This window comes from Hippocampus bargibanti, linkage group LG15 (assembly GCF_051943395.1).
Source record: "Hippocampus bargibanti isolate YZ-2025 linkage group LG15, ASM5194339v1, whole genome shotgun sequence".
Lineage (NCBI taxonomy): Eukaryota > Metazoa > Chordata > Actinopteri > Syngnathiformes > Syngnathidae > Hippocampus > Hippocampus bargibanti.
The window spans coordinates 8802273-8825152 of NC_142748.1; the positions used below are offsets into that span (position 1 = coordinate 8802273).

At 43.4% G+C, this 22880-nt stretch overlaps 1 protein-coding gene across 4 annotated transcripts; it reads left to right on the forward strand.

The window, feature by feature from the left end:
• The first annotated feature begins 265 nt into the window (after positions 1-265).
• On the forward strand, positions 266-22868 carry LOC148887608 (calcium-activated potassium channel subunit alpha-1a-like). 4 transcript variants are annotated; one of them, XM_089015993.1, is made up of 29 exons: positions 266-942; positions 2939-3088; positions 5007-5068; positions 6151-6244; positions 6430-6541; positions 8395-8470; positions 8562-8637; positions 8703-8873; positions 10853-10944; positions 11469-11579; positions 11794-11899; positions 11974-12056; positions 12487-12556; positions 13040-13195; positions 13258-13367; positions 13461-13529; positions 13605-13691; positions 13768-13865; positions 15119-15151; positions 17217-17310; positions 19488-19602; positions 20285-20509; positions 20608-20800; positions 21025-21138; positions 21219-21349; positions 21416-21610; positions 21684-21802; positions 21880-22177; positions 22711-22868. In XM_089015993.1, exons 1-28 carry the CDS (start codon positions 712-714, stop codon positions 22157-22159), a joined length of 3453 nt encoding a protein of 1150 aa, XP_088872119.1. In that variant the 5' UTR covers positions 266-711; the 3' UTR covers positions 22160-22177; positions 22711-22868. The 4 variants fall into 4 exon arrangements, with proteins under 4 accessions (XP_088872119.1, XP_088872120.1, XP_088872118.1 ...); XM_089015994.1 differs by lacking the exon at positions 10853-10944 and adding an exon at positions 10668-10759 and having other exon boundaries at positions 267-942; positions 13789-13865; positions 19488-19611; XM_089015992.1 differs by having other exon boundaries at positions 267-942; positions 19488-19611.
• The last annotated feature ends 12 nt before the right edge of the window (positions 22869-22880 follow it).

The window sequence follows — 22880 nt, forward strand, 5'->3', positions numbered from 1 at the left end:
GATCTGCAATCAAGAAGGAAGAATCATAATGGGTTTTAAGATACGAGTGAGGTCACAGCACGGTTTAAACTTAGAACTCAAAGCCCCATTATATAACTTTGACTTCATAGTCAGATGTTATAATACAACGTTTATTATGAATTCTTTTCTAAGTCAACACTGACTCCAAAATCTAAGAGGCGTCTTTATGAAACCCCAAAAGAACCACCTCCTGCCCCCATAAGCATCACGTCTGCGCTCTTTAGCCCCGCCCCTCTTCATCTCCCATCACTCTCCCATCCCTCCATCCAGCACCACCTGTACATCTGCCACAAGCCAGGCCGCTACCCAGCGTGAGACCAACAGAGATCGAACAGACAAGCGAATCGCTCTTCTTACCAAACCCGATTGATTTTTTCACATTGTTTTGCTGGAAAAGCAACGCGAGGTGGGTTCAACGTCGTCGCTGTATCTGCACCCTCACCCCCACCAGCTTATTTTTTTGCTGATCGAATTGGACATTTACGCACCGGATGACGCACGGCGAAGCAAGCCGTGTCGGCATCGCGACCCTGGATCCTCCCATCCGCTAGCGAGGTGCTCTCCAGCCGCCTCGGGACAACTTTTGCGGCCGCTCGCCAGTCACCGGAGCTTGGCCGCCGGACTCGCCATGGCCCCGGAGCACCGGCGGATCTCGCCGCTTTGAAACGACTCGAAGACCCGGCCGGCGACATGGCGAAGAGCCGCGAGCGACTGAGCCCGGAGCCGTCGGTGCACATGGCCAAGATGAACGTCATCATCCCCTTCTCGCCCGACGTTCCTTGCGACAGCAACGGCCAGCGCATGTGGTGGGCTTTCCTGGCTTCGTCGATGGTCACCTTCTTTGGGGGGCTCTTCATCATCCTGTTGTGGCGGTCCCTCAAGTATCTGTGGACCGTCTGCTGCCACTGCCGTGACAAGAAGGTACCAAAGGCACCAAAAAACACGCTCAGCTGACACTTGTTGGGTGTCGCAGCTCACACTGACAACCACCGACTGCCCACCCGCAAACTTTCTCCGCCTTTCTCAATAGAAAGATCTGATAATAGCGTTTTGTTAAATAATTAAATCATTGGAATAGCTGTATCTAAAAGGAAAACTCTGAAAAGATGCTTCCCCCCACCCAACGCCCCCCTGTTCACCCTCGGCCATTCCGTTCCCCCAATGGCCATTTACCACCCCCACCTCTGAAATAAATCTGTATCAGAAATGCATCATCAGCCTCTTGAAAGGTGTACTTTTATATTTTTGTTATTGCTGTTGCTAAGCAACTAGCAAGAGGTTATGTGCGCTTCCAACGCACTTGCATGCGCAATAAACACCTCTCGTCTCCCCCTAAGACACACCATTATCATCTAATTCGCACTTTGTTCACAAATTATACTCCACTGTTCGACTACCCCGCCTTTTCCCACTTTTTCCACCCGTGTTGTGATGCCCTGTCATCTGAACAAGTCGAGCGAAAGACACGCCCAAATATTTAGTTAGTTTCATTAATCAGTGACAATGTCAAACTTTTTTATTAGTGTTTGTGAATACGAAAAATAAGGAAACCAAATTTTACTTTATAAAAATTGCAAAGAAAAAAATAACGTTCTAGAATGCGATTAAATAACTGCAGGTATGTGTAATTTGGCCACCTGGGCGCAGTATAATATGCTTAACAGTGCAAGACCTTCACTGCTGGCCTAAATATATCTGAATCACAGACTAATGTGAATTATATTCTGTCCACGAATTCTTATTAAACAATTCCAAATTGAATTTAAATTTCCTTTTATGACCTTTCCCCCGTTCCTTTAACCAATCAGATTTCGAGTTGGCATCCCCAAGACACCCGTGATAGTTTTCGCAAACTCTGATTGGCTAGTCTCAGCCAATCATAGTATCGCTAGCCGCTAGTGATAAACTCATTCTAGCCAGAGCTAGCACACTGTATCTGTAGCTAGCTGCATAAACAAACATATTTTGTGTTGATTTGCTAGCGATTTTGTCAACCCACAAAGGCCGAAGGAGGAGAAGAAATGGATTTGGTTGCTTATCATGTTTGTGTTCAATTTGCAGCGATTATTTTGATTAGCACCGCCCATTTTTGCATGTAATGACATTTTGCATATTTGCACCACAGCTAACAACCTCTATGTATTGTGTTAAATGCGCATTGCTATTACAGTAAAGTCTCGTTATATCGATATTCAAGGGAGCCCGAAAAAATATCGATATAACCGGGACTATCGATATATCCGACCCTGTTTACATGTAATTTTCTCCGTGCGTGCATAGAAATAGTATCGATATAACCGGGACTATCGATATATCCGATATCGATATAACGAGACTTTACTGTATTTGTTTTGTTTTTGTTTTCGATTCCACTACAAGCATTTTTTTTGCTGCAGGAGCAATTTAATATTTTTTGTTAAGAGAGCCCGCATACTACTACTTCATTCACTCTTTATCAATTAATTGAATATTCAATCGTCGCCATCATTTGACTGACTAGTGAGGTATTGCGAAAGAGCTGCACAGTTCTAGGACATTTTGTCTTTTTGCATTTTTATTATAATTTTTAATAGAATGATGACGCACAAAATGAGTTGAGGCATGAGAGGGCTTTTTTTTTAATAGAATTCACCATGTGGCGCACCATCAAATCAATACTTTTTTCCCCTGGTGCTGGAGTCAGGCTGCTCTTCTTAGAGCGCCTTCTGTCCAGCTTGGCATCCCCTAGCAACGGTGTCTAAGGTAACCGTGCCGAGCATCGTGTTCATATCAGTGTTTATAGTATCGTGCTTCTTTCCCCCCAAATCATTTTCAGGAATATTTTAACAATGCAATACCGCAAAAACAAGTCCAATGTGTGTTTTATCATTTCTATATGTGCATTGACACCAATGTCCCACTTTTATTTTTCCCTCAGGATGTGCATAGGCTGACTCCTGCAGACAGTGTCCTCAAACGTGCCGACAAAGATGAGGTGGCGGCGGCGAGTGAGGTGGGATGGATGACGTCGGTCAAAGATTGGGCGGGAGTGATGATCTCCGCTCAGACCTTGACGGGACGAGTCCTGGTGAGTACTCAGCTTCGGCGTTTGCCGTCTGATGATTGCTAGCTAGCTCGTCTCTGTAGCGAGAGAGAGCTTTAAACAGTGTATTAAGGTCACACGCTGGCATCCCATAATGCCTCTCGGGGGGTAGCGAGCGAGGGATCACATCTGGTCAAGTGAGGGTGGTTGCCATGGCGACACACTAGCTTAGTGAAGGGAACTACCTCGGTTCATCGAGGAGGCTTCCCAATTTTTTTCAATGACTTTTTTTTGTTTTTTTAAAGATCCCCAATCGAACTGATATGAAATTATGACCGCAGCAGAAGTAGTCGCCCGGGCAACGGCGGCTTAGCTTCACCTCGCAGATGTGTGTGTAAATTCAACCCTTTCATTCAGCCACAGTAGAGTCCACCGTCACACGCATGCACGACGCATGTCGCCCGCCTGTCAGCTCGACCACATACAAAAAAATAGTAAACAATCATAAATGATAATAAAAATAAATAAAACACTACCAATGGTTGCCCAAAAAATTGCTTTTGCTCTATCTTCTGCTGTAATTAGCACCAGGTAGTGTTTTAGTCCAAGTTTTATTTGCTGTGGGCTCTCGTGAGCCTGAAATAAAAGCGTGTTGACTTAGACAACAAAGCGTTTGTGATGACACGCAAGCCACATGTGGGGGGTGGAGGTAGATCCCGTCTGTCATCCGATTCCATATTGGTTCCTACGCCGCCGCACACGCTGGCGCTAAATCATCGTTTGTGCACCTGCTTCTAAAGAACACTGGAGAGAAGTTATTCCAAAACATCCTTTGACCACAACTACTCAAAGCATCTTTCAGCAATAAAGCGCTTGAATTGGCACAAAATGTCCCTGGAATGATTTATTGATGCTCGTGGTGGACTCAGTTGGCGTATGATAACGGACTGTAGCCACGCTAAGCTCTTCGGGCTGTTTGGTCCACTGCCAGGGTAGCTTAAATCACAAGAGACGCTATGAAAAAACGTACGCGACGTAGCTGCATTCATGCGCCGGATGCCATATTGCATGTGGCATGCATGCACATTTGATGGTATTTCAAGTTACTATGCAGCCTATAGAACATCACGTGACCACCTATTGAGTATTTTAAGCAGCATGTTGACCCCCCCCCCCCTGCATCTCCCTTGTGTGCTTTGTTGACGTCACTATCGCGTCTCGGTGCATGGGTTAGCATCTTCTAATGAGCCTCCAAGGCCCCAACAACTTATTTACTCCCTCTTGGTTATTAACTATTTATGCGCGCAGTGCAATATAGGCGGCAGGGATGGTGGGACACATGCCCCACTGGGGTCCGGAAAGCACAGACAGTATGAATTTAATGACATAAATAATTATGCGAATATTGTGTGTTTTTTTTTATGACTCACAAGTTTTAGTTCCTGCCAAACCAGTAGCAGCTTTACTGCTTCTGCTTGTCACGTGGAGCCAGAAAGATATTTTCCTGTCTCTGAAAAGAGGGAAAATGTCTATTAAAAATTCATGCTGGGGACTTTTTACTTTATTTTATTTTTAGCACCGCAATTCCATATCATGGGAATGAATTGGGGCCACACTCATTCATTATGAATGCTCGGTTGCTCTCCTGTTCCGGGCGGCCCTTTTGTGTCATTTGAAAATGGATGAGCGGCGGCTCGCCTCGCGTGTCACAGCCCCGCCTCCCCCCTTCGTCCGCCTTCGTGTGGGTTTTCGGCATGGAGGATGCATGTCCACGTGTTACCGACAGTTATCAATAAGAATTTATTGAAAACGGTGGGGAAAAAAAAACAGTGGATTCATATTTATTGTTACATCATTGTAGCATTTCATGAAAATACATTTCTTTTTATACACAAAATGGCTGACAAAAGGGGTTTCGAACGTAAAAAATAAGAAAAATCAACTTTATTTCTTGTCTTTTCAGGTAGTGCTCGTCTTTGCCCTCAGCATTGGCGCTCTGGTGATCTACTTCATCGATTCCTCAGAGTGAGTATTTATTTATGTATGTATGTATGTATGTATGTATGTATGTATGTATGTATGTATGTATGTATGTATGTATGTATGTATGTATGTATGTATGTATGTATTTATTTATTTATTTATTTATTTGTGTATTTCTGTATATATAATGCATTTATATATCTATGCATTTAAATATTTATTATGTGTTTTTTCTGTATTAACTATTTGTTCTCTTATGTATTTATTTAATTAATTAATTCTTTAATTATTTATGTAACTATTTATTTATTTTGGGCCAAGGTATTGGGGGGGTAAGGTAATTTTTTTTAAGGTCATTCAAGACAAGGGAAAGTCCGAGATCCTATTGTGGGAGAAAACACATGTTTACTAGATGGGAGGAAGTAGCAGAAGACAAAGCAGGAAGTGACCATTAGGAAGTGGACTGAAACTATGAAACGATGAGTTTGATAACTTTCAATCGTCGCCTGTGTTTCTGTCCTCAATTCCACTTTGTTGCGGTTTAGCCTTTCCTTCCTGTAATTAGCTCTCAGCCCGATGACAGAGGCGGTTGCGCTGTGGCTGGAAGCGACCCAACAGACCCGTACAGCTAGGCTGTTTGGCTTTATGAAATGGCGCTTTGATATTATTGTCGCTCTAATGGCCAGCTTCAAAATTGCTCTCATCAAGACTTTTGTAATCAATGCAGCTTCCTTCTAACGATGTTTCTTTATTTGTGCCAGATACAAAGGTTTATTGAGGGTGAGGCTCCCCGACATTATATTTATTTATTTTTTACGGCTGCCTGACATCCTCCTGCGAGCGGACGTGACTTCTGCATGCACTTAAGCCTTAAACTGCTGCTTTCACACCCCCCCCCCCCCCACATAAAATGGCGGCTTTTTAAGGTTTAACGACGCATATGCACCAAGGCAATGCTTGCGATGTCTTATGCATGTGTCATGTTGCCCCCAACTGCACCTACGACGAAGTCACGCTCCCCCCGGCGTCTTTTGCGGAGGAAAAAGACGATGAATTGTCGATCGAGAGTCATCGCCATTGTCGCGCGGCGGTCGCTGACGTTGGGGGTTTTGTGTGTCCCGCAGTCCCATCGAGTCGTGTCAGAACTTCTACGAGGACGTCACGCTGCAGATCGACATGGGCTTCAATATTTTTTTTCTCCTTTACTTTGGCCTCCGAGTGAGTAAAAGCTAAAAATGGCACACACAAATGTAAAACTCACATTAACATGAACATGAGTCTCCATTTTTTTCACTTTTTCAATTGTAAACAAAACCTTTTGTGAAGCTAAATAAATTACATCCATTTGACACCAGCATAAAACTAATCCTGACCAACGAAATATGTATTTTTTTTCTCTGCAGTTCATTGCGGCCAATGACAAATTATGGTTCTGGCTGGAGGTCAACTCGGTGGTGGATTTCTTCACGGTGCCTCCCGTTTTCGTGTCCGTCTACCTGAACCGCAGCTGGCTCGGTAAGCGTCGCCTCACACCGCCACCACTTCTCAAACTATGGGGAGGTACTCAAACGGCGATAAGTGAACCGTGAAATAGTGGAGGACCCCTGTATTCCAAAATGTACTCGAAATACAGGTAACATCCTAATTACGACCGAGTTCCGTTCCGACCAAACGGTCGTAAGTCAAAATGGTCGTAAGTCGAATTCCATTCAAAATGTTGAGTAGAGACTCGGAGGCTAAATGACTCGCAATTGCGAGTCGTCAATTGCTGTGCGAGAGTGAGTCGCAAGTACGGGTGGTCGTAAGTCGAGCTGGTCATAAGTCGGATGTTACCCGTAATTGTTTTTGGGGACCCTCAAGGGTGTCCCTGGACTCCAGATTGAGAACGTATATATCTGCAAAACGCTCCGTGCGCAGCTTGTACAAGCAAATCACACTGGAATGAAATTGCAACCCCCTTCATGAAAACAGAAACAGGCATTAATGGTGACAGGAAATGAAGGATTATGGGGATCTTTGCAGATGGCTTTAAATGTATTTCCCCCGCCCCGCCTCTCCTTTTCCTCCTCTTGTCTGGCGAGGCACAAAGCCAAGCGAGCGCTCGCACAAACGTTGCGTAATGTCATATAGAATGTGAATATCGAAATTGAAGCATTTCCGTTTTTTCCATGTTAGCGCTTTGTTCCAGGTGCAGCTGTTGTTAAAGCGCTATTTAAACCAATATGTATGTATTGCATTGTATTTTGGACAGACACCATCATTTCAAGCTCATATAACTCCAGATCCATATAACTTAGGAATTAACTCTTTTTTTCTGATGAAAGAAGAGAGTCTAAGGTTTCTTACGCAGCACTGTGTGTTTATGTAGTCCTAAAACACTAAATTCTGTGGGTCCTGCAATTCGAGTGACAATGACAAAAACCCTGGCGCTGGAGTGAATGAATATTGTGGCTAAATGATTATATGCTAAAAATGAATGCATCTGCCATTATGTCGGGGATTAAGCGAGCGAATCTAAAGAATAACTGCACCGCGGCTTTTCTCCATCATTCCCCCCCACCCCCAACACGTCATGTGACCGGAATTTTCCCGCTCAAAAACAACAAGCTGTTCTTTTGCGAAGCTTAAGGGAACAGGACATTTGTCGAAGGCTTTGAAGGGGCTGACCCGGAGGTCAGATTGATGGTAAACGCTTGCTTCCCGTTTCTCTGGATGAATTGGAAAGAAGCTTATACGTCGCCGTCGCAACACCACGCTAATATCCAGTCCACATTAAGCTCGCCATACGCGCACCGGCGAGCTCGCGCGCAGGACAAAACTTTCTCGTTCGGTCTCGAAGACCTGCGGAAATGATTCCGACAAAGATGCTAACGTACAAGGGGGCCGACGGGGTCGTCCAGACCGTGCATGCCACCAGGCGCCGCAAGAAATCCACCGGCGAGCTTTTCCAAAATGGATACCGGGTCCGTAGCGGCCACGACAAAGACGAACGGGAGGTCGCCGGCGGCTCTCATTTGACTTCCTGCTTCCGCGCCGTCTCCTACTGGGGTAAGACACGTGACCGTTTCGGTGATGCTAAGTGCTAACATGGAAAAAAAGGGAATCCTGCCCCCTTGTGGAAAAGAAAAAACATTGCCAAAGGCCATGTTTTGCGCTTAATCGGCTCCCAAGCATGAAAAAACAAAACCCAAACTAATTCAGGAATGGCGCTCTGTAATATGTTCATTCTTTGAATACATTCGTGAATAGGTTGCCGTTGAACGTAACATGCGGGTGAAATGTCATTCCTTTTTGTCAGCCATGTTCCTTTTTAACACGCACTGTCTTATTTTGTCTCTTTTTATGCTTTCTTTCCTTCTCCCTGGCAGGTTTGAGGTTCTTAAGGGCCCTAAGGTTGATACAATTTTCGGAAATTTTGCAGTTTTTGAACATACTGAAGACCAGGTAAGACCTTTTCAATCCTGTTCTCTTTTTTTGTTTGTTAAATAACTGAATGATGATCATTGATGATGAATTGAACCTTTGTTTATACTAGCAACTCCATCAAGCTGGTCAACTTGTGTTCCATCTTCATCAGCACATGGCTGACGGCGGCCGGATTCATCCATTTGGTAAAGCGCATCACGGCACGTCGATATCAAAAGTTGTATTTCATTTTACCCACTTCTATTTCCAGGTGGAAAATTCCGGAGACCCTTGGGAGAACTTTGAGAATTTTCAAGCGCTTTCCTACTGGGAATGTGTGTACCTGTTGATGGTTACCATGTCCACGGTGGGGTACGGCGACGTTTACGCCAAAACCACCCTGGGCCGACTCTTTATGGTCTTCTTCATCCTTGGTGGTCTGGTAAACAAAAGTCTCTCCTTCGTTCCCCAAAAAAAAACAAATGACAGTGGATAGCATAGTATTGCTGCATGTCACGTTTTGATTGTGACAATGCTGAGAGACGAGTGTTAAAATAAAAATAAAAAACTCTTTCACGACCGCCATTTTGTTTTTTTATTATTCTTTTTTTTTTTACCTGAAAAAAGTATTGACTTGGAACTGTCGCGCTAAAAAAACTGTCTTAACTTCATTTCTGTGAAATTTACATTATTATGTTTAGTTTTTGTCATAATTTGTAATTTCAGACAAAAACTGTTGTTGTGTGTGTGACCTTTGGGGTCACATTTCGTTGACGCCGTCTTCTCAGCATTCGCACAATCTTGACGGTTGATTATTTCTTATGAGTTGTTTAAGTATTGCGGTTTCAGGTAGCTCAACCCCTTTTGTGCCCCCCCCCCCCCCCTGCCACTCCTTGACAACCTTTTGACCTTCCAAAATCCTAACTCCCTGCTCGACCACAACAAACACCGACACGATATTGATTTATACGATGCGAGGCCCTCCCATGAATGCATCATTTACCATCTAGTATTTTTTCGACAATTATAATCATATTTGTGACAAAAAATACCTTATAATATAGCAACTTTGATTTCCTTCAGTTCAAGGGATCGATGTAAATCATTGTGCGGTGTGTTTGTTGACCAAAACATGGCTCTTAAATATTCATCTTTCACAATTATTTTGTCAAATTAATCTTCCTAACTTAGATGAATTGACTGTCAATCTTTATAACATCCTCAATATCCATTTTTTTTCTCAACGCAGTGGTACTTGACTTCAGTTTTATTTTTTTCTGTTACCGTGCTCATAAACTAAATCATTTGTATCTCAGATCAGCATCCCACTATTTAAAAAAATATATAATTTTTAAAAGTAAAAAAACGCTCGTATTTTCTGTAATTTAACCCTTTAGGTGCTATCATCTGAAAATGTGATTTTTGGAAGAAATTGTATGCTGCATAAATATTTATATATATTTTACAATATTTAGAATATTGTTAAGCAGATTCCTTACTTACAGACAGTGTATTGTAGGTGTTCAAATACCTGACATTATTTGAACACCTACAATACACTGTGTGTAAGTAAGGAATCTGCTTAACATTAGTTATCAAGTAGACAGGATGAATTTAGTACAACGATTTAGAATATTGATCGTAAATAAAATCTCATTCCACATTTCTACAAGTTTAATAGATAAAACCATATATGAAAAGTTTATACATAAGAATACAAACATAAGAAACAATTTTTATGGATATTTAGGAACAAACAAACAATATCAAACCGAGCAAAGTAATTTGCACTCATTTAGACGCAATAAAAAAATAAAAAAACGCTCATATTTTCTGTGATTTAAACTTTAATTTCGATGCAATTTAATATTGCTTCTTCTTCTCTAACAAATGTGAATTAAGCGTGATTCCAAGTTATGTAAGTCCAATGCTGCCCTCTAGCGGCGTAGTTTGACAAGCGCACTTGTAGATCACATTTTTGCAACACAGACAAATTGGCTTAAATAGAAAAAAATAACCTCAAAGTCAAGATACCACTGTAATATACATTTTTTGCAATGTAACTGATTTAATTTCAAGCTACATTGACCATTTTAGGCATTCTTAATCATGGAATGTCCCCCTGCTCTCCAATTAAAAAAAAGGCATTTTCCTGCATTCGGATGAAATCTTCCAGGTCGTGGGCCTGCACTTGATTTCTCTGCTCGCCTTTTCTGTCTCCTATGTGCTCCCTTAGGCCATGTTTGCGAGCTACGTGCCTGAAATCATAGAGTTAATAGGCAACCGCAAGAAATACGGTGGTTCCTATAGTGCTGTTAATGGCCGAAAGTAAGTATAACCCGAGAGGCCGCACTAGAGGCTTCTCTTGCATGCCCCCCTCCTTTTTTTTTGTTTTTTGCTTTTTCTTTTCCACGCATGTAGGCCATGTTTGCTCGCTACGTGCCAGAAATTGCCGCTCTCATCCTTAATCGGAAGAAATATGGAGGGAGTTATAACTCGACCAGAGGCAGAAAGTAAGTCCAATCATGTTCATTTTTTTTTTGGGGGGGGGGGGCGTGTGACTTTTTCCATGTTTTTTTTCCTGGTGAGAAATATAATATGTAAATATCTCAGCGTTCAAGTCACGCCGTGACTGAAGAACTGGGCTACGGTTCGTTCGGCATGTTTGCTTCTCATTGTGTTGTCGCTTCTGCTGCTGCTGCTACGTGTACGCTTGCTAGGAATCGTTTTTGCCATATTCAAAACAATCAGGCTTCCTGTCTCCACCAATGACCTTCACCTCATTATGATTTTTTTTACATTATAACTTCTCCACTGTGATCCTTTTTTTCATATTTAATCTCCTTTTAAAATCAACTCTGATCCCTCTTAATCCACCAACGCTCCCCTGCAGCTCTTTCACTCATTCATCCGTCCTTCCCGACCGATCACCTGAAAGTTAATTGCTTTTCATATCTGCCGCTTTACATGATGCTCTCATCTGATCTCCTGACGTCCCGACTAAAAAAAAAACATCTGTGGCCTTCCCCCCTTTCAGGCACATCGTGGTGTGCGGCCACATCACGCTGGAAAGCGTCTCCAACTTCCTGAAAGACTTCCTACACAAGGACAGGGATGATGTCAATGTAGAAATTGTTTTTCTCCATAAGTGAGTAACAAGCCCAAAAAAAGTCATATTCATCTTGAATGATCTGGAAAGTATCTGCAGCGCTTGACATGATCCACATTTGCTTGCATTGTGTTTACATTAATTTGTTGATTTTAGAACGTGAATTCATTTTGAAGGTTGTGAAGCATTGGGGATACTTTCCGGATGATTTGGAAAGTAAAATAACCTGACGTCCATTTATTGTGCTTATCAGCATTTCCCCTAATCTTGAGCTGGAAGCCTTGTTCAAACGTCACTTTACCCAAGTGGAGTTCTACCAGGGCTCCGTCCTCAACCCTCACGATCTTGCCAGAGTCAAAGTAAACAGCCACCTATCACATTTTCACATATATATTTTCTCTATATATAATAATAATAATAATATTCCCCACAGATTGAATCAGCCCACGCCTGTTTGATCCTCGCCAACAAATATTGCGCCGATCCCGATGCTGAAGATGCCTCCAACATCATGAGGTGAACCGCCATCGTCAATCATGTCACGCAGCTACAAAACATTTTGACAATCACATGTGCACATTTTAACTCATTCACTGCCAGACGATATGCAATAAGATGTCCAGTCCAGTGCCGATGTTTTTGTCACTTTCACTCAAATTGCAGTATTCACAAAATATTGAGTTTTTTGACTACGTAAATATTCAATACAGCGTTAGAACCCTAAGACTCTCTTCTTTCATCAGAAAAAAAGATCTAATTCCTAAATTATATTGGTCTGAAGTTATATGAGCTTGAAATTGGGCCACCTGTACTAAAGGCAAATGCTGCCCCCTCGTGGAAGGAGAAAAAACATTGCTAGGGGTCTGATCAGCGCTTTATCGAATAAATACGGGAATGGCAGTGAATAAGTGAATGGTTTTTTTTTTTGCCCCATTTTTCTATCCAGAGTAATTTCCATCAAGAACTACCACCCAAAGATCCGCATCATTACTCAGATGTTGCAGTATCACAACAAGGTAGGCAATGTCAACATTTTTGAAAAATATGTGTTTTTTTTTCTTTTTCAAATCTTTATTTAAATCATAAACAAATATTGAGGGCGCTCATCCATTTCCAATTATGTTGAGTGGATGTAGTCCAAAAATGGAAACAACAGAGTAAATGTTAAAAACAATCAAAAGCAATATACTGTAGTCTTAATCCTATTGAAACCATACATACAGTACATGGTAATATTTGTGTTTAAGATCCAGGAAAAAATGAGTTGGTTTTACTGAATTCAATCACATGAAAATAAGTCTGATTATTGTAGTCTCTTATGAAGTAAAAATTATTATATTGTATAAGTAAATAAAAGTGAACAGCGTAGGACCTAGTATTGACCCTTGTGGAACACCCCTTGTTCATGGCATGGTTGCTTTAATTGTTGTTGTTTTTTCAAGTAGCTACATTTTGTGATGAGTTTATTTTCACCGTCATATTTTTTGACATTTTGACAGGCGCACCTGTTGAACATCCCCAGCTGGAACTGGAAGGAGGGTGACGACGCCATCTGCTTGGCCGAGCTCAAACTGGGCTTCATCGCTCAGAGCTGCCTTGCTCAAGGCTTGTCCACCATGCTGGCCAACCTCTTCTCCATGAGGTCCTTCATCAAGGTATTTCCATGGGCGCGCCGGTGGTGATCCAAATCGCTTTTTGACGGCGGCGTCGCCCGCAGATCGAGGAGGATACGTGGCAGAAGTATTACCTGGAGGGCGTCGCCAACGAGATGTACACCGAGTACCTGTCGAGTGCCTTTGTGGGCTTGTCCTTTCCTGTCATCTGCGAGTGAGTCTGAAGTCCATTCCTGATGAATTCATTCGGATTGCTTGATAAAATCTCAAAAGTGAACACCCCCCGCCCCCCTCCACCCCACCTCAGATTGTGTTACGTGAAACTAAAGCTGCTGCTGATAGCCATCGAGTACAAGTCTGATCAGGGAGAGAGCAGGTAACCTGTTGTTGCTGCTGTTTTAAAATTTTAATACTAAATTTGGACTTGTTTTGATTGATCTGCTTGATCAAGCACGCTCATCAACCCTGGCAACCACGTGAAGATGCAGGAGGGGACGTTGGGTTTCTTCATTGCCAGCGACGCCAAAGAAGTCAAGAGGTGACTTACAAATGATTTCCGCTGGCTACACTTTATTATTATTTTTTGTGTTTTTCATTGTTTGGATCAGCAGCAGTTGTTTTGATTCGGTCCGCAGGGCGCTGTTCTACTGCAAAGCGTGCCATGATGACGTCACCGATCCCAAGCGCATAAAGAAATGCGGATGTAAGAAATGTAAGTTGATGACAGTTGCTTTTTCGTCAGTGTGGATGATATTATTATTATTATTATTATTATTATTATTATTATTATTATTATTATAAAGAAATGTAAGTTGTGTACCGTTGCTTTTTTGTGTAGTTTTTTTATTGACATCTTATTTAAATGAAATTTATAATAATAATAACAACAAATATTACTATTCTTAATATTACATTGTTACCACCACCATTATTATTATTATTATTATCATTTCCTGAAAAAAAATATACAGTAAAGTCTCGTTATATCGATATTGGATATATCGATAGTCCCGGTTATATCGATACTATTTCTATGCACGCACAGAGAAAATTACATGCAAACAGGGTCGGATATATCGATAGTCCCGGTTATATCGATATTTTTTCAGACTCCCTTGAATATCGATATAACGAGACTTTACTGTATTATTATTATTAATATTACCTGTATGCAGCAAATTGGGATATGTCACCACTCACCAGCAGAGAGCACTGCAGCCCTTCGACAAAAGCAGCTGATATAATGAATAAATAAATACATGTAAATTATTTATTTTGCTCTATGAACTCGTCTCCAAAAATGGTACCAAGTGACTATTGTTCTATTAATCAATCACATCCAGATTTAATAACTTTTTTAGGTTGAGATGAAAATGGTCAAATTTTGTGCATAGACAAAAGGATCGTGCTGGAAATCCGCAATGGGTGCACATAACCGCGTGCGATTTGCTGCAAAACCGTGTCCGCTGTCATCCGTTTTTAGCCAAAAACCTCCTAAAGGAGTCCCTGCACTTTTGTTTCGCTTGCTAGTCCGGTTATGTGGCGGCAGAGCCTTATATGGTCTGACGTGGAAATTATGTTTGCATTCTCTTTTTTTTTCCGTGGTCGGGGGAGCGCGACCGGTCGTCAGCAAAGTCGCCGTGACAGTTCCTCACCAGCAGGCAGCGGGACGGATGCTCGCCTGTTAGTGGCGCGACCCTCCGATTGCGGGCGACACATGTCAGGACGGGCCGGGCGGCCGTTTTGAACGTTGCTGTCAGTGTGTCGCCGCCTCGGGGGGGCTCACCCAGCGTGACCTTTGCGCTGTGACGTCTCACCCACTTCCGGGTTGCAGGCTCGTCGTATTGGTCTGCTAAATTACAACATGACAGCCATACATTTTATATTTGCATATCCTGTGTTTTTTGTTGTTGTTGTTGGAAGGCATTTGCGATCAATTGGATAACAATTTTTCCTTTTTTTCAGCTAAAAACACATACAATGGATACATCAAAGCAAGTAAGTGTGCTTTTTTTGCACCCTCTAGTCTCCCAAGAAATTTGAAACCCGCGTTTTTGAAAATATGACCTACTTTTGTCCACGTGTTAATTTGAAACACTGCCGTATTGGTCAAACCATTTAACTTATTCACTGCCATTCACAAATTTATTCGGGAATTGAAAATATAACATAGAGCGCCATTCCCGAATTTGTTTTGTTTTTTCTATGGGTGCCGATAAAGCGCTGGCAATGGCCTCTGGAAATGTTTTTTTCTCTTCCACAAGGGGGCAGCATTTCCCTATTCTCCACGTTAGCGCTTTGCTCCATTTTCAGCTGTTGTTAAAGCACTATATAAACCAATATGTATTGTATTGTATTTTGTACAGCCGCCTCCATTTCAATCTCAGATAACTCCAGACCCAGACAACTTAGAAATTAACTCTTTTTTTTTCAATGAAAGAAGAGAGTCTAAGGTTTCTAACGCTGTATTGAATGTTTATGTCATCCTAAAACATAATACTCTGTGGGTCCTGGAAATGGAGTGACAATGACACAAACCCTGGCACTGGAGTGGACACATTTTTGCACATTTCTGGCAGTGAATGAGTTAAATTGTCAACGCTATTCATACATCACAGTTTTTCCCAATTATTTGTTCCATGGTCTCGGCAGCAGATGGTGCTCCGACATCACGCTCCACCAAAGGAAACACGCTAGCATTAACGACCGCCTGAAGTTGACAATTTTGCCGCTAATCCACCTTGTCAGCCTCCCCGTGCTCCTGTGGCACAACAATTGACAGGAACACCTGAAAGCATTGTTATTAATTCATATTTGTTATAAATATGAATGTCCGACGTGGCGCTTAAGTGGTGTTTTAATAGCAATGTCTTTTGTTCAATTATTCAAACATTAGCATTCTTGTGCCAGGAAGAATTATGCTGATATTAATGCGTTAATGGCGAATAAGCGTCACATCATAATTTATTCAACGGCGATATTATTCACATTCAACTGTTTTTTATTTATTTTTTTGGCTTGGGTTACACCCACCAAAATCACAATTGAAGATAATCAGGAAAAAACAAATATGCATTGCTTCTTTTTGACCGTTTCGGTTGTATTTACAGTAAATGTTATTTATTCATTGGATTTGCATTATTTCCAATGTTAAGCATTACTCAATTTAGTTCATACAATTCAGTGTAACTTTTTTTCAGCGCAAAAGACAAGTATTTACAGTACATAAAATGTCCTGTAAATACAAGTATTTACAGTAAATTTTAAATCAAATAAAAAATACATTTTAAACTAAATGGGATGAAATCCAAAGCAATGCCTCCCATTTGAATCAATGCAAATCCAATTAATCCGTTCATTGGCGATAACAAACCTCCGGGGTTAGTTTAATTTTGGGTATGAAAACTGAGCAGACGAAACAAAATTTAACAAAAAAATAACAAAATTAACAACAAAAATAAATACAAAAATAGGAAAAGGTCCTAGCAAGGCCTTCAGGGATCTCAGCAACGGACCAGTTTGCCTCGGGTGATGTTTTCAGTCTGCTACCAAGCAGGAAAACTTATTCGGTGCGCCCGGAGGGGACGAGCGGTCCTGAGCCAGGGGGGTCTGAGTCCATCCCAGGATGCCTTAAGAAGGCCGCGGGCGGCGTGGAGTCGCGGCGGTGCTAAGTGCGCGCTGCGTGTCAGCATCGCCGACTAATGAGGCGGTATGTGCAGATGTCAGCTGCGCCGCATGAAATATTCAACGGGCCGCCAACATGAGCGGACATTGTTGTCGGAGCGTGGCTGGAACAACCCCTCCACCAGCCCTTCCCCCTTTTGCCCTTTTCCATTATGGTGTCACCCTACAGCATGTTCGCTGTGTTTGATACGTGTATAGTCATGTATAAAACAACAACAGTGGAAGATGGCGCGGGAGAGGGGGGGAGGGTCGTGAATTTGGGTCGTGACCAGGCTCGTCACTCAAATAGCTTATAACAAAAAAAAACATTTTTTGTTGCAGTGTTTGAAACAGAATCACCGCGTTGTGGTGTGACTTTTAATGCTTGCTGTCGTTACAGTGGAAGATGACCAACAGTCCATCCTGTCGTCGAAAAAAAAGCAGCGCAACGGAGGCGTGAGGAACTCCCCCAACTCCTCGCCGAAGATCGCACGGTAAAATGGCGCTTCAATGATAACCGCGCCATTTTTTTGTGGTGGTCTGGCGGCCTTTAAAGGTGAAAAAAACCAAAAGAGAGCCAAGCGCGGCTAATTTGCTGATGTCGCCTCGGGCTCGACTCCGCCGCAACGACAAGGCGAGCGTGTCGCCCGTGAAATGCGGATCTCCAGTCAATGTGTGGCCTGCGGGCCTTGCTGAATAATTGATGGTGGCCAGATTGGCTTTGGAGTTTTGAAGAGAACGTCTATGACAGTTTGCATGATGACGAAGCTCACTGCAGTCGTGCAGAACGGGTGAGGGGGTGCACGCAAAAGAATAGCAGCGATCGTATAATAATACATTTCATTTAGAAGCGCCTTTCAAAACTCTCCAGGTCACAAGATAAGTTTTCCTGTGGGTGAGCAGCGGCAGCCACATGCGCGTGCGTTCACTCAACCCGGAATAACTCAAATAGATAGAAAGCTAGCTAGCTAATAGCGAGCCAACAAATAGCCAGCTAAACAGGTAGCTAGATAGTCAGAAATCTAGCCAGCTAGCCAGCCATATCTTTATTGCTGTCAAATATTATAATTGGATTGGATTTGCCTTTATTAGTCTCGCAGTGGAGATAATAATAATAATAATAATAATATTGGTTTATATAGCGCTTTATAATAATAATAGTAATAATACTTAACTCTCAATGGCACTTTACAATCACGGGAAAATAACTTTTTTTTGTGCGGCAGCCATTTGCGCCAGCGTTCACTCTACCCGGAAGTAACACAGCAGCAAAGTTATGAAAGGAAGAGGAAAGGAAAGAAAGAAGTAGAAAAACAAAATACAAACCACAGGAGCTGCTGGAAAGGCAGCCACTCCATCTTGAACTAAAAAAAAACTAAATAACAAATAATATGACAACACAAAGACACAGAGTCATTCATTCTTCAGCACTTCCTGTATCCTCTTTGTGACATGAAGCAGTTCTAGCTGAAAGAGGAGATGATCAAAGCATCTTTTTCAACAGTAGATCAGGGACGATATCCAAACGATTGCAATCTGACATCCGAACTACGTCGGGGTTGACGTTAACTAATCCTCCGTCCTCCTCGGCCAAACTCTTAACGACGCCGCTTCGTGTTTGTCGGCGTTCAGCCGTCGACGGCGTCGATGGAGGCTCGGCGCGACTCTTCTAAGGGTTAGCATGTCACAAAGCGTTTGGCTTGTCATGGCTGACAGCTCGCGACGGACGCCCTGGCAGGCGTCATCTTGGATTGGACATGAAATATTTAGCATGGGGTGGGGCTACTTTCCTGTGTATTAGACCTCGTGGAGAAGAGATAGGAAAATATGCCATAGATACCAAACTACAATGCATTTAACCCCCCCATGAAATTTTATACCCCCGGAGGACGACGATGCGCTTGATGGCTCTGCTCCAGCGCAGCCTGAAGGCACGGCCTGTTCCGCCGCACATTTTCATGCATACTTAACAGCCTACTTTACGTTGCATTCTTCCAGAGAGCCCATCTGGATGAAAGGGGGTCTAAGGGGAGGGGGCGTATTTGGAGGAAAAAAAGGAGGCAGAAGGCAGCTGTCTTTGCCTTTCAAGTGCATAACGTCGCCCATTTTGACGTCGCCATTTTCTTTAAGTGCAAATTGCAGCACGGCGACGCGAGCTGACGTCGTTCGAAGCCCTCAGTTGACCACCGCTGTCCTATTTTGACCTCACTTTCACAAATTTCGGCTCCAGTCTACAACATTTAAATTGCCGCAATGTGGAACGAGGATCAGATCGTTTTTGCCCCTCGCACTGACCGAAAACAGCTGACGGGAAAGACTTATGAATGAATGACTCTCCTCTCTGTGTGTTTGTGTTGTCATATTATTTGTTATTTTTGTTTTTTTTGGCGGCGCGTGAACACGCAGCGGCTCCTCTCTCACGGCAAATTGGCGTTTTCGTGTTTATTATGCTTGTCAAAATCATTATAAGTGCCTTGCACGCTTGGGTCCGAGAGGACAGTTATTTCATCTGTGCTGTATGTCATGCATATTAGCATATTTGACAATAAAGCTAACTTTGACTTTGACTTAGTTAGACTTTGTAAACAAAACAAAAATTAGCTTGTTTGGGTATTTAGCATTTGAAATCGATTACTTCCTGTCTACCCAACCCGCATTCTTCCCCCCTCAGACACGACCCCCTCCTCATCACCGTCAACGAGCAGATGGAAAGCGTGGACGAAAACGTAAAGAAGTACGACTCCACGGGGATGTTCCACTGGTGCACGTCCAAGGACATCGACAAGGTCGTCCTGGTGAGCGTGTCGGAAATCGCTAGCAAAATAAACGGGATCATCTGACGGGAATTTGGTTTAATAATAATCACAATAATCCATTTGATTTCTAAGCGCCTTTCAAAACACTCAAGGTCACTTTACAGTCACAGGATAAGTTTTTCTATGGGTGAGCAGTGGCAGCCACACGCACAACCCGGAATAACTCAAATAGATAGAAAGCTTGCTAATAGCTAGCTAGATAGGGTGTTTCTGTGCTGTCTAAGCAACGGTCTCAGGCAATAAAAGAGGTTGAAAACCTGTTAATTTGGATGAATGAAAAGCAGCTAGCAGGGGACAGTGTGAGTAAGGGTATTATCGCCCAGAAAGCACGACAACTTCATTCAGATATCATCAAGAGGCAACTTGGAAGTTCATCATCCATTGACAACGACCATCACAAAGGTACATAAAACGACTTGATTATACAGTACAGTTTATTTCTTGAATGATAATACAATAGCACATTTATTATACATAAAATAAGGTCTATTTTGTGTCTTTTTAAGGCTTATTTAGTAGAAAATTATATTTTATGGGGACCTGGGAACAGATTATTCTCATTTTTAATGTTTTCCTATGGGAAATGACTGTTTGGAAGGCACACTTTTTTTTTTTTTTTTTTTTTTTAACGCTCCGGTCCTCCCCTCCCCAGAGCCGAAACGAGGCGGCCATGACGGTGCTGAGCGGTCACGTGGTGGTGTGCATCTTCGGCGACGTGACGTCGGCGGTGATCGGCCTGCGGAATTTTGTGATGCCGCTGAGGGCCAGCAACTTCCACTACCACGAGCTCAAGCACATCGTCTTCGTGGGCTCGCTCGAGTACCTCAAGCGCGAGTGGGAGACGCTGCACAATTTCCCCAAAGTCTCCATCTTGCCCGTCAGTCACCCGCCGTGCACTTTTTCGACGTCTTTCGTCCATGGAAAAAGTTACTTACTTAATATGATGTGCAAATGTGCTTTCTCCCCTTCCATCAGGGCACACCGCTGAGTCGAGCGGACCTGAGGGCCGTCAACATCAATCTCTGCGACATGTGCGTCATCCTGTCGGCCAATCAGAACAATATCGACGACGCGTCGCTGCAGGACAAAGAGTGCATCTTGGCGTCGCTCAACATCAAGTCTATGCTCTTTGACGACAGCATCGGCGTCTTGCAGGCTAATTCCCAAGGTGAGATGGTTACCGTAGCGACCCAGCGACGCGGTTGAAAATTTGAATGAATTGAAAAAATTGAATTGAGACAAACGTCAGCATAGCGTCGTTCAATTCACTTGATTTTCAACCTTGCAGTGCAGAGAAAGGATGCACAGTTGTAATGAAATCAAGCTAAAACAATCCAAAATCCGGTTGCGCAGATGAAGAAGAATCTGCGTTGATCGTTTTATTCACGACAGGCTTCACGCCGCCGGGAATGGAACGCTCATCTCCAGAGAATAGCCCCATCCACGGACTCGTGCGGCAGACCTCGGTGACCACAGGGGCCAACATTCCCATCATAACCGAACTGGGTAAGCTCATCGCTAACGTGTCGCTAGCGCGCCGCTAACGCACCTGATTCTAAAAGGCCTTTCTTTTGTAACGTTCCTAGTAAACGATTCCAACGTCCAGTTCCTGGACCAGGACGACGACGACGACCCCGACACAGAGTTGTACCTGACCCAGCCGTTCGCCTGCGGGACCGCCTTCGCCGTCAGCGTGCTGGACTCTTTGATGAGCGCCGTAAGTCCGAACGCGGCCTCTTTTTCCGCGGCGCGATTGTCATTTTTGCCCGCCTTCCTTCCCGAGACGTACTTCAACGACAACATCCTGACGCTGATCCGCACGCTGGTGACGGGCGGCGCCACCCCGGAGCTGGAGGGGCTTCTGGCGGAGGAGAACGCCCTGCGCGGCGGCTACAGCACGCCGCAAACGTTAGCCAACAGGGACCGTTGCCGCGTGGCGCAGCTGGCCTTGTACGACGGGCCCTTCGCCGACTTAGGGGTGAGACCTCCACGGTTTGTTTTTTTCAATTTGCGGTCAGATCGGGTGACTTTGCGGCGTTTTGTTTTGGTAGGATGGCGGTTGCTACGGCGACCTGTTTTGCAAAGCCCTGAAAACCTACAACATGCTCTGCTTCGGCATCTATCGTCTCCGCGACGCGCATGTCAACACCCAAAGTCAGTGCGCCAAACGGTGAGTCTTTCGTCTTTCATGTCGCCAAACGACAGCGGCCATGTTTTCAAGCGCCGTCCCCCGTTTTCCGTTTGCAGCTACGTCATCACGAATCCGCCCTACGCCTTCGATCTGGTGCCCTCCGACCTCATCTTCTGCCTGATGCAGTTTGACCACAACGCCGGCCAGGCGCGAGCGAGCCTCTCGCACTCGTCCAGCAAGAAAAGCACTTCTGCGCACTCCATCGCGAACATCAACCGAGTCAACCGAAATAAGAGCAGGGACACGCGGGACAAGCTTAAGTACGAAAAGGCGCGCGGACATCTGCCAACGGGACGGCCTGACAAATCTTTTCCGGATCACTCCTTTGTTTGTTGACAACATTCCATGAATAAGGTGACTTTTTTAGCAGAAGAGCTTCAAATATAGATAGAAGCTTACTTTTTGTTTCCTTCAACGTCCTCTCTTTCAGTCCTTGCTTTTGGACCCCCTCCCCCAAAAAAACACCACGGATGCTTATAGCGTTTTTATCCAAAAAAAAACCCACCATGTATAGTAAGGCGTTTTTAGCCCCCCCAAAAAATGACCATCTATAGTAAGGCGTTTTAGCTGAAAAAAAACATCCATGTATAGCAAGCCGTTTTTTAGCCCCCCAAAAACGACCATGTATAGTAAGGCGTTTTTAGCTGAAAAAAAGCACCATGTATAGTAAGGCGTTTTTTGCCCCCCAAAAAACGACCATGTATAGGAGGGCGTTTTTGGTCTGTGATTGAGATGCCTTTTTTATGGTGTGACCAACTCAGCAATGACCCTTTGCATGCTCATTAGAAGAAAAAAAAAATGTTTGTTGCGGGACAAGTGATCGTGTTTGTATATTTTAATGTATGTGCTTTCTGATCATTTACACTGTTGCTATGCTATGTTTTCAGCTCCGGTTTCTATCCAAGAAGCCCATCCAGGGACAAGGCTTGCGAATTAGCTCCATGCTAACTCCTCGATATGCAACACACCAGATTTGTTTTTATGTTGATTGCTCTGCCCATGACAAATAAATAAAGAAATGTATCAAACAATATATTCCTGTTTCTTTCTGTGTCTA

What these genes read in the sequence shown, in the direction of transcription:
- LOC148887608 (XM_089015992.1), top strand. Translation starts at nt 712, where the DNA reads ATGGCGAAGAGCCGCGAGCGACTGAGCCCGGAGCCGTCGGTGCACATG. An exon ending in ACATCGACAAGGTCGTCCTG is followed by an intron (nt 19,612 to 20,284) that starts GTGAGCGTGTCG and finishes TCCCCTCCCCAG; the next exon opens with AGCCGAAACGAGGCGGCCAT. An exon ending in CTTGCAGGCTAATTCCCAAG is followed by an intron (nt 20,801 to 21,024) that starts GTGAGATGGTTA and finishes TATTCACGACAG; the next exon opens with GCTTCACGCCGCCGGGAATG.